The following is a 13,692-nucleotide window of genomic DNA, read 5'->3' on the forward strand; positions in this document are numbered from 1 at the left end:
CATGTAGCATCTCTTGGCTGGAAAACAACTTTGCAAGATCACTGCCGCCGCCGCCCCGCTGTCCCAGCTCTTGTGTCTGCAGCACCATGACACAAACGCGCCCCATAAAGCGTAATTTCTTGTTTATGGCAGGTAAGACTACAGTACACAATTATACATGTTGTAACATCGTATATGATATATAAAGTTATGTACTGCTCTATTGATTGTTGTCGAAAACAAATGCACATGGCCAGGAGGAGGGTTAGCAAAACAGCAGAAAAGTGACCGGACTTGCATAGTTCCCCTTTAAGAATCAAAACGTAGTCGCTGTTCGCTGCGGTTACGACAAAGACGGCTTTTTCTTTTCTTTTTTGAATTTGGAGAATGAATGCTTGTTGGACGGGCTGCATCAGGTCCAGGCATCAACACACACACAGGTCAGACCAGGTTTTAATGTTCAAGCCTGTTGAGAACTCTTGGCTCAGGAGTTGAACCAGCTAAGCATCGGCACTGAACTGGCACCAGGTTATTTTTTGGTGTAAAATGGGTATGAGTCCAGTTCATTGAACGACAAAAACCAAGACCTCACCTTTCCATCGTAATATTTCTCCCGTTTGTCAGTGAGCACGGACCGAATGACGTTTCCAGAGTATTCGATGACCATCTCCCCGGCATCGATGGTTTTCTTGCAGAACAGACCTCGGCCATGTATGGGAGACCTGAAGAGTGAATCATAGTAATGACATTTAGGTCTCTAGTCTGTATGTAAATGCGCTTGTAGTTTTCATAATAATAATAAAAATGATGATTTCAAACTAGACTCTACAAACAGAAAACAACCTGTGTTAAACAGAAATAAGAGACTCAACCAGCATGATCATAGACAAGCAACAGATGACAGATCTAAACACTAAAAAACTATTTGTTATTCAGCTGAGGAGAAGTTAATATTACTCAGAGGACAAATGATGCACTTCTAATGAAACTATACATCACAGTAAATGCTTTACACAGGAATCAACACCACTGATCTGACCTGTAGACTCCGACAGTTTCTTTGGAAGTGGCCTTGAGCTGTTTGAACCTCGCGGCGATGGGGAGCTCCATGGTGGCGCGCCTGCAACAGCATGAAGGAAGCGTGAGCTGAGCTGAGTCACTAACGTTCACTAATTTACAGCATCTACAGACTGTGCATGCGCTATAATAACTGACCTGGCAGTCCTGATCTGCCCTTCCTCCTCATCTTCCTCTTGCGGCCTGTACTCGGGAGGCTGCCGGTGTTTTGAGGCCAAGAAGTTGAACATGTCAAACACAGACCTCCTGGATGGTGGACAGGTGGAACAGACAACGGTCAGCATCAGCAACAAACACGTCAAAGTGAAAAAAGAAAGAAAAAAAATGCCAATAGGGTTCATACATTCAGTTTCTGTTTGAGATACAGACACAAATACACTTATTATGTCTCTTTGCTACTTTCTCTCCCAATGTCTTAGACATACAGTGCTGCTTGACAGTTTGTGAACCCTTTGAGTAGTTTAGATTTTTCTGTTTTTGTTAGTTTTACCATTATTCTCTTAATTTATCATTACTAGTTTTTCTATATGAAATGTCAGGTCTATGTTTTTTCAATTCCATGCCCTTGTTTTGAGGGAACTGTGTGTGTAGCCAGCCCAGCACGTGAAACATGGAACACAATTAATTAAATAAGCAGTGCAATCAAATGAGACATCCTCAGGAAAGGTTCTGTAAGATCTGTATGATAAATCATCTACACATGGAGGACACTCAGCATCTCTACAGGCACCATGTTTGGAGGGTTCACAAACCTTCAAGCAGCACTGTTTGTCTAATACCGTAGGTGTGCGTGTTCCTTCCTCACCTGTGGTTGATTTCTGCCCGAGCCGAGCCGTGGGGGTTGATGGGAGGTTCATCGGTTTCCTCTGGTTTGTGGAAGCGGAAGCGGTAGCTCCGGCAGTGTCTGGAGCCGTACAGCTGCTCCAGCAGGAAGACCACCGCTTCGTGGACGACGCCGAGCATCCTCAGCCCATTAACACCTGAGAGGGGCAGAGACATACATACCTCTATTCAGATATGCAAAAAAATATGCACATTTTTTAAATACTTAATTAATTGGCCAAAATGAGAATGACCCCCACCTTCAAATGAGAGCTCCTTCAGTCGGGCATTGGAGCGAGCTTCCTGCACCTTGTCAGTCAGTGATTTCCAGGCCTCTGTAGTAGAAATGACAGTCAGTATTTCTGCCCAGTGTGCGGTTCAAAGGAATAACATCAGGTTGTAATATCACCTGGGAACTACTGTTTTATATTTCACACTGAATAACTACTGCCATATTTAATGCAGAAAGGAAATCTAATCCACTTTATATTGACAGTATTTGGTATAAAATCCCAGGGTGTAAGTTGTTTTCTCTCACCTTCGATGCTCTCGCAGCGGATGTGGAATCCATCCTCGCTGCAAATTTCAAAGATGATGCCTTTCTTGGGTTTGCTGTCCAGCCCGGTGTCTCTGCTGTTGCCGTCCTGGTCGGGCGGTGAAGCCACGGGAAGAGAGCCCGCTCCTCCAGCTGCAGGGGACTGTTTGTCTTTTCCCAACACTTTCCCCGATAAAACACCTTCGGATGTCTTCTTTTTACCAAGCATGCTGGAAAATATACACAGCGAGGATTAGTACTATGCCTTGTGAATAATTTTAGAAATAGCTGACAGTTCGATAGCGACTACACACCTCTTGTTGGTTGCCTTATCTGGGGGCTTGCCGGTGTCCATGGGTTCAGGGGAGGTCAGCTCTTTGGAACTGGGTGTAAAAAAAAGACAGGAGAGGTTCATAATGGGAATATCAGCTAAATAATTAACTTAACTCAACAAGCATAGTATTTAAACCATAAGCAATCAATACATTTTGAGTATTAAGAGATGCAGACAATGTGACATCTCCCTTGTGGTGTAAAACAATTACACATAAAATGTATTATAAAAAAATTGCTAGGGAAAAAACAGCTTTGGTGAAGCATCTGATGAATAAAACATATAGAAAGAACTATACTACATCTTATCACCATGAATATGCAACGAAACTGTGAAGAATCAGTTTGAGAGTACGTTCAAATGACTCTGAAGTCATTGAAAAAAACTTTGTGGGTGATTTTTTAAAAATGTTTATAAATGTTACATTCATTATGCAGAACAACAAAGTTACTGCAAACTTTCCTGTCTCCATGTAAATACTAAGAACAAACGCAGCATGCTACAGGTCTGTCTGACCTTGGGGCCGATGGAAGTCGTCCTGCTGGGTTGTTGTGATGCTCCTCTGCCTGAGACGACTTGAGCTTCTTCCCGCTGTTCAGGTCTGGACTCTGCCGGCTCCTCTTGGCTTTCTGTTTGCCCTTCTCGGCCCCCGAGCCCGAGCCGGGGGGCCTCTGCTCTGACGATCTGGAGAGGGGAGTCGTCCTGCTGCTGCTCTGCGAGTGCGCGGCGGTCTGCTGCGTTTGCGTGAACACTCCGACGACGCGGCCGTTGGCGGGACTGAGCGGCGTGGGCGGGCCGGGGGCTATGGCGACAGTGGCGCTGGGGCAGCTGCTCACAGGCTGGGACTGATGCTGTCTGACGTCCGCCTCTCCGTGCTGGCTGACGGCCACGCTGATGGTCTGCTGGGACGGCAGCACGCAGATGCTGCTGGCGATGGACGTCTGCACGGGGGAGCTGAGCTGCGACATCAGAGGAGCTCCTCCGGCCGACTGCAGCACCACGGGCTGGTCCGACAGGCCCAGGCCGTGGGGGCCGGCCTTGAACAGCAGGTTGCCGATCGGCCCCGTGATCTCGCCGGTGGAGAGGGAGACCGATCCCGGTGCGAGGAGACCGGCGGCGCCGCTAGAGGCCATCGACACGACGTTCAGCACCGACTGACTGGGGTTGAGACCGGAGACGGTGCACGGGAGGAGGTGAGCGGAGGAGTCGTGGCCGAGGAGGCCGGGCTGAGCCGGACCGGGGATCCTCTGCTGCAGCAGAGCGCTGGGGTCCAGGTACATGACCCCGCTCGACTTCGGCCTCTTGATGATGTTGGGGACCTTGCGCTGCGAGGCGGAGAGCGCGCTGAGCTCCACCAGGCCGCCGGGCTGGCCGGGGATCTGAGGGGAGGACAGGTTGATGAGCGTCATGTTGGGGGGGGGTCCCACCTCGGAGGGGGCCAGGGTGGGCTGGCTGCGGGAGCGGGCCAGCTTCTTGTTCTTCCTGGGCTGCAGGCGGGAGATGGGCCTCTTCCTGCCGGCGGCCGAGGCCAGCGCGGTGGCGGGGGAGGAGAGGGAGGAGGGGCTGGACACGATGGCCACGCCGGGGACCAGGTCGTGCCGGCCGGCCTCAGACACCAGGATCTGGGGCTGGTCGTGGGTCTGGGGGGGCAGGCCGATGAGGAGGCCCGACGTGGTGCTGGGGATCCCCGTCTGGAAGCCGGTCTGCGCCGGTCCTTGGAAGGTGTGGATGTGGGAGGGGTGGGCGGGGAATATGGGCCCGGCTGTCGCTAAGCCGGTGTTGATCCCCGCGGTGAGCGTCATGGAGCTCAGCACCGTGGGCGAGCTGCCGTCCATCACGCCCGCGGCGCTGATCTTCTGGGTGACGCCGTTGGGGACGGTCTGGAGGACGTACAGCGGCTGGAACTGCTGGTTGACCACGATGAGCTTGTCCGGACCGGGTTTGATGACGGCCGGGCCGGACACCTGAGCCTGGGACGGCCCCGCGCCCTGGACGGGGCCGGGGCTGCCGGCGGCGGCTGCGGCCGACGCGGGGAGGTACTTCTGACCCTGGAGGGGCAGGGAGGGGGAGCTGGGTAACCCCGGGGTGCCGGAGCTCCTGGAAACGTCCTGGTTGCCGGGGGCGTCGACCACCGGGCCGATGGCGGGGCTGGGGATGAACTGCTCGGGGGTCATGTGACCTTCCTGCCCGTCCCTGTTTGATCCCAAAGCGGCGGCGGCGGCGTCGTGCTGGTTCTCCGACGGCGACACGCCCGGCCCCGCCGCTCGCTTCTTGTCTGCGCTCTTCTCCCCGCCGATGCTCTCCTGGTCGGACGGCGTCAGGCCGAGCATGCCGCGGTCCGAGGCGTCCGGGATGAGGCTCCCGGCCGCCGCGTGGTTCTGTCCGGAGCCGACGGTCGGGCTGCGCGTGGTGAGGACGGAGAGGTCGGAGGGCAGCTCCAGAGGGAGGTACGGCTCCTCTACGGAGATGGAGCTGCTGACGCCGCTCTCCACCACGCCGCCGCCGCTCTCGGCGCTCGGCATGGGCTGGGAGAAGTCGTCGAACAGGATGTCTTTGCGGCGGTTGACGTCCACGCCGACGTATCCCTCGTCCAGCAGCAGCTCGGAGGACGACGGCTCCGACTGCTGACCCAGCGCCTGCATCGACATGGACGGCGTGTTCAGGACGAACTCCATGATGTCCGACGGCAAGATGTTCCCGCAGTCGTCGCTGTTGTTGTTGTCCGAGTCGGACTTGAGCAGGTCGGTGCTGAGCGACAGCTGCGCCTCCAGCGGGTCCTGACCCTGGCTCTGCGGCTGGGACTTGACCCCCACGCCCAGAGGGAGGCAGTTGTCCTTCTGGTTCTTCCGTCCCTCTCGCGTGTTGCCGGCCGCTCCCCCGCCGCCGCCGCCGCCGCCGCCGTCCGCCTCCTTGCTCGAGTCGTGGGAGTCGGGCTTCTCGGCGTGCCTCTCCCGGCCCCTCCTCTTCGGAGCGCTCTTGTGCGGCGTGGAGGAGGACGTGGCCGTGGTGGTCGTGGTGCTGGTGGTGCAGATGCTGGTGTCGCTCTCCGAGCCGTCGTCGACGCCGTCCAGCTGCCCGATGCGCTGCTTTCCCAGGGTCCTGCAGAAGACAGCGAAGAGAAGACCGTATGTCAGGTTATTATTATTGATCCTACAACGTAATCGCAAACAATCCTTACTAGAATTATCGCTTTAGTTCTACTCCTGCGCTACTCTAGGCGCGTTTCCACTGCAGGAACTTCCCGTCAACTTTAACGGGGGCCAAACGAGTCCCTGCCTCAGGGTAGGTACTCAGAACGACCCAAAAAACTTCAAGGTGGGGTTTGAGTTTTACTGCTGATTGGTCAAACTCAAAGTAGGATGTGACGCCAAGACAAAGTCCCAAAATAAGCGACATTTTTAAAACCCAGCGTTATTAAAAAAGTGTCTACACAGACAGAAAAAAAAGAGCAAAAGACCTGAGAGTAGTAGCATAAAAGACGTATGATAAGATGATAAGTGGACAGACATCTACACGATTGAAACAACATTTTTAAAATCAGCATTATTGGAAAGCGTCTGTATATATATTTTTTGGTTGTTTGTTTTTCTTTTTTAAATACTTGTAATGAACTCCTCATTGTATTCGTATCTGAATATAGGCATAAGCAATTGTAAGTAAGTACTCAGTCTACATGTGTTAGTTGTCATGGTACCTAGTGCATATATTGATGAAACCTAATGTAATTATTTGAAATAGTTTTTGGTTTTTTTACTTTATTATTACATTGTCTGATTATTCAGGTTTTTTTTTCAAACTTTGTTTGGTAGTTTTTCCTGTTAAAAGGGTTTTCCATGGAGTTTTTCCTCAGTGGATGTGAGGGTCTAAGGGCAGAGGATGTTGTTGTGATGCCATGTCGCCTTAAGAGTCCGGACGGTCCTGGTCCTTCCTATCCCCCCCCTCCCTTTACCAGGAACTAGAACTAGTTTCAAGTTTCATCATCAACAATAGTTTCCTTATACTTACAGAGCATTCAGCATGTCCTCTTCAGCTTTGGCCTGCGCTCTCTGTTGCTGCTGCTCTTCGTCTTTGAGGAAGCGCTGCAGCTGGGAGCCTCGGCCCAGACACTGGTCGATGCCCTCGATGGAGGGCAGACCCTCGCCGGGGTTGATTATTGTCCGGGTGAAGTTGTAGTAGTAAGGGTCTTTACCCCTCTGCTTCATGACGCTGTCTTCGTCCTCCTCGCTGTCCCCCGACGAAGAGGAGGTGCTCATGTCGTCCGCCCCGTCCACCTGCCCCTCGGCCGACTTCTTGCGGCCGCCGCTCCTCCTCTTCACCACGGCGCCGGCCGCGTCGCCGCTGCCGTAGAAGGCCAGGTCCTCCTCGCCGTAGGAGCGCACGCCGTAGAAAGGCGTGAGGCCGAAGAACATGTTGGAGCGGGCGCGGGCGCTGCGGCGGGGGTAGCGCCGCTTGGCCGACCCCGACCCGTCGCTGTCGTCCTCGTGGTGTTTGTCGTCCATGCCCCTGTCGTCGTGGTCGTGGTCGTGGTCGTGGTCGTGGTCGTCCTCGGGGCCGTCCTCGAGGCCGCCGCGGTGGTCCCGGAGCCGCTCCTCGTCCTCCGTCTGGGTCTGGGTGTCGGACTCGGAGCTGTCGCTGCTGCTGGCGGACGGCGAGGAGAAGAGGGCGGAGCGGGCCGAGCGGCGGGCTCCCAGGTTGCCGGGGGAGACGGTGGAGGGGGTGGTGGTGGTCGTGGTGGTGGTGGTGAGGCACGAGGAGGAAGAGGAGATCCCGCTGCCGGTGCTGGTCCCGTTGGGGTCGGTCTTGATGTCGCTGTTCAGCAGAGACGCAGACGGAGGTTTGACCAGTCGCTTTTTGTCTCGAGAGGTCGACAGCTGGTTGGTCGTCTGTTTGGAGTGAGACTGCGAGGACGCCTTCGCCGCCTTGTCGGGGGCGGCGGCGGCGGCCAGCTGCTGTAAGCCGTCCAGACCGGAGACACTCTTCTTCTCGGGACAGGAGTAGTTCTCTCTGCTCTTGGAGGACGACCGGTCTCCTCCCTGCGTCTCGTGCTTCTCCCCCTGAGCCTTCCCGTGGGCTTTGGTGCTGTTTCCCAGCGCCGGCGCTTTGCTGTTGCTGTTGCTGCTGCTGCTGCTGCTGTTGTGAGAGCCGGGGTTGGCGTTGGCGTGCGTGTTGGAGCTGCCGGTGGCTTTAGTGGTGTTGTTGTTGTTGTTGAGAAGCGGGATTTTGTTGCTGCTGTTGCTGTTTTGGAGCGTTGTCTTCTCCTTTTCGCCGTCTTTGGAAGCCTCCCTGCTGCCCGTCGTCTTTGCTTTGGGGTGTTTGTCTTTGGCGGCTGAGGCTGCGGCCGGGGAGGCCAGAAGGTGCGGGGAGCCTCGCTTGACGACGACGTCTTCTTCCGCTGATGTCCTCGACGGCCACAGGGGCTTGGTGCCCGACGCCGTGGCTGAACCTGATGAGTGATCGTTTGATTTGCGTGCGTTGGACTTCTGAAATGAAGGCTGCGGAGAGCTGGATTTCCCGATGACAGAGTCCTTGTGGTGTGAAGATGGCATTAGATTTCCCGTACCGCCGCCGCCGCTGCTGCTCTCCTTCCCTGAGCTGGGCTTGTCCTTCGACTGGGGGATGCTGGAGGCGGGGGCGGAGCGGTGACGGGGCGGCAGACTGAGGTTCGAGGAAGCGTCCTGGTCCTTACCTCCGTGCTTCCCTTGCTTTTCTGTCTGCTTGGCGCTGCCGCCTCTCTGCTGACCTGTGAGAACGGCGGTGCCCACCAGAGGGGACGACTGGCCTGAACTCGCTGGTGCCAGTCTGGGACTTTTGCCCTCACCCCCGACCTGTTTGGACTGACCGCCAGGGGGGGCGTCTTTCCCTGAGCCGGACTCTTTGTTTCTTTCTGTGCTTCTATAACTGGACTCTCTCGAGGGAGGTCTACCCTTGTCAGAGTCTCTGCTAGATGGTCTGTCTTTACCTTGGCCTGAGTCTTTTCCTGTTTCCCTGCTATATTGTCTATGCTTCTCCGAGTCCCTAAAGGCTGAATCTCTGCTGAGTGACTTGGATTTGTCTGAGTCTCTAGAGGACGATTTGCTCTTTTCTGTGTCTCTATTGCTTGACTCTCTGCTCGCCTGTCTCCCCTTGTCAGAGTCCCTGTTTACTTGTCTCCCCTTCTCTGAATCTCTTAAGGGATCTCTACTGAGAGGTCTTCCCCTCTCGGATTCTTTCAGACCCGAGTCTTTGTTCAGCGCTCTCCTCTTTTCTGGCTCTTTGGCTGGTTGTTCACCCTTGTCGGAGTCTTTTTGCCCGAGCTCTCTGGACGATCTGTTCCTCTCAGCATCCTTAGCGGCTTGGTCTCGACTCGACAGCCTCCCCTTGTCGGGGTCTCTCGCCCCTTGGTCTCTGGATGGCTGCTGTCTGTTTCTGTCTGCGGAGAACAGTCGGCCTCTCTCGTCGTCCCTCTGGATCGGGCTCTTTGCCGAGTCTTTGCTGGGGTGTTTTGACTTTTCCGGGTCTCTGGCGGGGGAGGGGATGAGGGGAGGAGGCGAGGTGAGCGGCCGTGACGAGATTTGAGGCTGAGGGGAGGTCATCACTCTCTGTCTGTTCAGCTGGTGGGGAGGAGGAGAGAGAGAAGGGGAGCTGTGGCGGCGCGAGTCGATATTCCGCATGCCGGGGTTCACCAGGGAGTCTCCCACTGTCACTATCTCATGGCTTTGGGGCTGAGAGGTACCGCCTGAAAAACACACAACAAGTGGAAATTGGTACAGGAATGTACTAGGCACTGCTGAGAGTTATATATTTGATGCTTTAAAAGGGATAGTTCAACATTTTGGCAAATTGGCCCATTGCCATAATCCTTATAGTCTTAGGAGTAGGTTCGTTACCTTTAATTGTCAGTGCAAGCTATTTTTAGAACGGCGGAGCAGAGCTGCGAGCTGCTCAGAGCTACGCTATACGGAGGCTAATGGGATTTCTTGATTTCCCTCATCAAACTCATCAAACTCATCAAATACACAATCCAACAACTCCACAACGCTCTGGTGGACAAGTTGTGACCTGCACATTCGTAAACAACTCTGTATCGTAACGTTGTGTTATTATCTCATAGCGTGGTGAATGTGCAGGTCACAACTTGTCCACCAGAGCGTTGTGGAGTTGTTGGATTGTGTATTTGATGAGTTTGATGAGGGAAACCAAGAAATCCCATGAGCCTCCGTAGCGTAGCTCTGAGCAGCTCACGGCTCTGCTCCACCGTTCTAAAAACAGCTTGCACCGACAATTAAAGGTAACAAACCTACTCCTAATACTATAGGGATTATGGAAATGGGCCAATTTGCCAAAATAACTATCCCTTTAAATGTAACTACTTTGAAAATGTTTCTACATAAATGCAATCTCCTATTCATACCTGGAGAGGGCATGGGCCTGGGGCCTATCGAGCGCTGACAAGGGGGGTAGCTGGGATGCCGGTTCCTGGTGTAAACCCTGAGCTTGGGGGTGTTGGTAGGGGAGAGTGTGTCAGAGCGTCTTGGGGATTCAAATGGATCAGGAAAGTCTACAAGTGGAAAAGAAAAAAGAGAGATTCACCAAAAAAAAAAAAAAAGAGTATATTGTAGTCTCAAATGTGGTATACACAGTGAAACATGAATTATAGAAAAAGTCAACAAGTTACCTGCTATGGGAGGCGGGCTGTGTGCTATAGTACGATTCTCCTCAAAAGCAATCAAGCTCTTCAGGTCAGACTCCAGCACCTGAGGTCGACAAACTAGGATCCTGCAGGTGTACACGCAGCGCTTTCGGGCATCTAACGTACTCCAGTACACCCTCGAACATCTGCAGGGACAAAAATATATTTAGTACCTGGGAAATTTCAATTTCCTTTTCAGCGGTTAGATGTAATTTACATGTTGAGTAAACAGGAATGGCAGCACTTACTGGTATCCCACAGGGAAGAGTTTGCGTTTGCAGTCTGAGAGCTCGGTCAGTATCCCCAAACAATCAATCTTCATGGAGCCTGAAATGAGAAAAAAAAAATCAGAAATCAAGAAAGAAAAGACACTGAGGCTGAGTGGATAAAATGGGAGCTACAGATTCACGGTCAGCGGTCGACCTACCTATCATCATGTGGACGTTTTCAGGCTCCAGTCCTGCAAGCCACTTCCTCCTGAGACTGAGGCCCTCCAGGTCCACCAGGATCCTGCGTGTGACCTCAAATCCAGACACCACCTGGAGAGAGAAAACACGGAAGCACAGGACGGATGAAGGCAAAATCAGGGTATATACAGGAATCTTGAAGTTAATTGTAATACCTTTTTAAGACTTTTTCAAGACCTTCTCAATATTTTTATCTCAATACCTCATCGCCACTTCAAGCTGTAACTATTTACATCCGTGACAGTTTTAGTTTGTGATAAAGACTATATAGACCACTATGATACAGATGAACAGAATTCAAAATAGGCTAGGATAATAAATCAAAGGCAAAGTTTATCCAAAAAAAAAAAAAAAAACCCAAAAACATTGCTCCACTCTCAAAAAACAAAAACAACAATCTTCTTTTCTTTTTTTATGTACCAGTTCATCTTTGTTTTTTAATAAAAATTAATAAATTCACACACTTTTACAATGTTTTTTAGGACTCAAAACTCTTGGACAGCTAATTCAGAAAAAATACCTTCAAAATTTAAGACCTTATAAAATTGTGAAAAGACTTTTTAATACTTTTTAAGGGTCTTAATTTTCCCTAAATTGATTTATCACCTTTTAATACTTTTCAAAACCCTGCAGATACACTGAAAATATCAAAAACGTGGACTGGCTCATCTGCTTAGAAGACCTACTGAGTAACTAAAGTAAAATTGACATAGACTTACTTCTCCCTTTATGAGATCCCTGTGCTTTGGACAGTAGACTTTCTTGTCCTCCAGGAAGACACAGTGACACTGACGGGCGCACATGAAGTGGTAGTTACTGGTGCAAGAGGTGAGGCAGCAGCCGACCGTGGCCCCTGGCTTCTGGCACTTCTCACAACGCTGCACGGAGAGTAGGGACAGGGTCGTCAGTGTTGGTTTGGTTAAATTAAGCACTTGGGGTAAATAGCGGTGTGATGGATGGATGGATGAACCGTCCCGGCTTACCAGCTGTTTTCCCCTGAGAACGGCCATGTGAACGTTTTTCAGCGAGCCGTCGTCGTCCTCGAACACCTCGGCGGACCAGAGGGCGCAGTTCACGTGGGTCCAGTCGTTCTGACCGATGTACAGCAGCCGGCCGCCCTCCTGAATCAACAGAGATGTGACACAGATTCAGCCTCATTAGCCACGTTTTTCTACAATCTGATTATAATCATTCTGATCTGAAATTCCAACTGCACTGTTTACATGGGCGTGAAATAAAGTGATCCAAGCACAGCATTTTATACTTCTCCTGCGATCTATATGAGGGGGCGGCTACAACGGGACCCTCACATCACAGCAACGGTTCATATTTTGTTTTATAATATTTACTTTATTTGTTTTTTTAGGTCTTTATTTTTTCTTTAGAACGTCTCTGATCACCCTCGAGATGCTATGTTTTTGCCTTCTATGTGTGTTTGTATATTTACCTAGTATATTATCTTTTTTTTTAATTTCATCACCCCCTCTTGCTCGTTTGTTTTGTTTTGTTCTTTTCTTGTCTGTTTGTCTTTTCCCCTTTTCTTTTGATAACCTGCTGAGTGTGGAGGAAATGTTTATGTTTATGTTTGTTAATTGAAAATAAAAATATATATGTATGCTAGCAACGGTTACATGGATCTTGATCCGAAAATGAACCAGCATAAACCATCCATCTTGACCCAAAAGAAAGTGCTTTCCGTTCGGATTACTCAGTAAATTACAATATTGATAATTATAATAATTTTCCAATCGACGTGTTGACATGACGATGTTTTATTCAGATCGGCATTTATTCCTATTTTATTCTGATTCTTTGTGTCCATGTAAACACGGCTTTTGATGTTCAAGCTGACGTGTGACTCACGTTGGTGTTCTCGTCTCCATACTTCAGACACAGAACACACTGCCTGTTGTCGCTCACGCCCGGTGGCGGCGGGAGCTCTGGGCTGTCTTCACGATCTGAAGAGAAACATCCATTTTAGATCATTTAGAAAATAAATTAGATACAAGATGTGAGAAACAGTGTGCATGAAGGTAAGTTTTTTTTTTTTCTTCTTTTTACACATTCTTGTAGTTTGTCTTACCGGGTATGGTTGGGGGTGGTGGGAGTAGCGAGGGAGGGAGCGGCGGCGGCGGCGGGGAGGCCGGAGAGTCGGGCTCACCGGGGTTCTTGGGCCGGGGAGCTGGGATGATCTTTTTCATGAGGTGGGGGTGCTCGGCTCGGGAAAGCTCCTGTCTCTCCTGCCACTGGGCGTAGTTGTGATCCAGAGACGGAGGCAGCACGGCGTTGGGAAGCAGCCCGCTGCTGGGGAGGAGCGGCAAAACACAGACGTTAGGCATGAGACGAGGACATTAGGACCGTTAGAGCAGACAGCGATATGGTTACACATAGGGGTGGGCGATATGGCAAAAATATCATATCACGATTTTTTTTAAATGAAGTCACGATTTCGATTTCATCACGATCTTATATCGAAAAAAGAAAAACAGACAATTTAGGCCAAAGAACCTTTCTGAACAGATTTTAATCTAAATAGTTGCAGTTTTGCCAACATGTGCAAACAACGTAAACATAGTAAAAGGTAAACAACAACACTCTGATAAAGTGGACTCTTGCAACATAAAAGGTAGCTTTCAATAAACATGAAAGTAAAATATCAATGAAGACATTACTGTTTGTTTTATTCAACACAGTCATTTTAACAGGATTTTAAGTATCAAAACACTAAATAGCTGATTGAAAAGGGTCAAATAAAAATACAAACTAAAGTAACTGTTGTTATCTCTTTTAGTAAACTTTGCAAATGTCC

General features: G+C 50.8%; 1 protein-coding gene across 3 annotated transcripts in view; it reads right to left on the bottom strand.

Annotated features, from left to right (window-relative positions):
- Window positions 1-13,692, bottom strand: part of kmt2a (lysine (K)-specific methyltransferase 2A) — a 50,785-nt gene that overhangs the window by 6,288 nt on the left and 30,805 nt on the right. For 2 of the 3 annotated variants that reach the window (XM_085796540.1, XM_085796537.1), the window contains exons 17-33: window positions 12,967-13,187; window positions 12,747-12,841; window positions 11,867-12,004; window positions 11,603-11,761; window positions 10,844-10,955; window positions 10,665-10,743; window positions 10,402-10,562; window positions 10,138-10,284; window positions 6,753-9,462; window positions 3,264-5,846; window positions 2,728-2,796; window positions 2,417-2,643; window positions 2,139-2,213; window positions 1,862-2,036; window positions 1,195-1,302; window positions 1,019-1,099; window positions 572-701 (exon numbers count right to left, since the gene is read on the bottom strand). In XM_085796540.1, the coding sequence (XP_085652666.1) occupies window positions 572-701; window positions 1,019-1,099; window positions 1,195-1,302; window positions 1,862-2,036; window positions 2,139-2,213; window positions 2,417-2,643; window positions 2,728-2,796; window positions 3,264-5,846; window positions 6,753-9,462; window positions 10,138-10,284; window positions 10,402-10,562; window positions 10,665-10,743; window positions 10,844-10,955; window positions 11,603-11,761; window positions 11,867-12,004; window positions 12,747-12,841; window positions 12,967-13,187 (7,270 nt within the window). The remainder of the gene's footprint in view (window positions 1-571; window positions 702-1,018; window positions 1,100-1,194; window positions 1,303-1,861; window positions 2,037-2,138; window positions 2,214-2,416; window positions 2,644-2,727; window positions 2,797-3,263; window positions 5,847-6,752; window positions 9,463-10,137; window positions 10,285-10,401; window positions 10,563-10,664; window positions 10,744-10,843; window positions 10,956-11,602; window positions 11,762-11,866; window positions 12,005-12,746; window positions 12,842-12,966; window positions 13,188-13,692) is intronic. The other variant, XM_085796538.1, reaches the window with a different exon arrangement.

The sequence above is a fragment of the Trachurus japonicus genome, chromosome 13 (genome assembly GCF_045865225.1).
Source record: "Trachurus japonicus isolate A0001 chromosome 13, Traja_1.0".
NCBI classification, from domain to species: domain Eukaryota; kingdom Metazoa; phylum Chordata; class Actinopteri; order Carangiformes; family Carangidae; genus Trachurus; species Trachurus japonicus.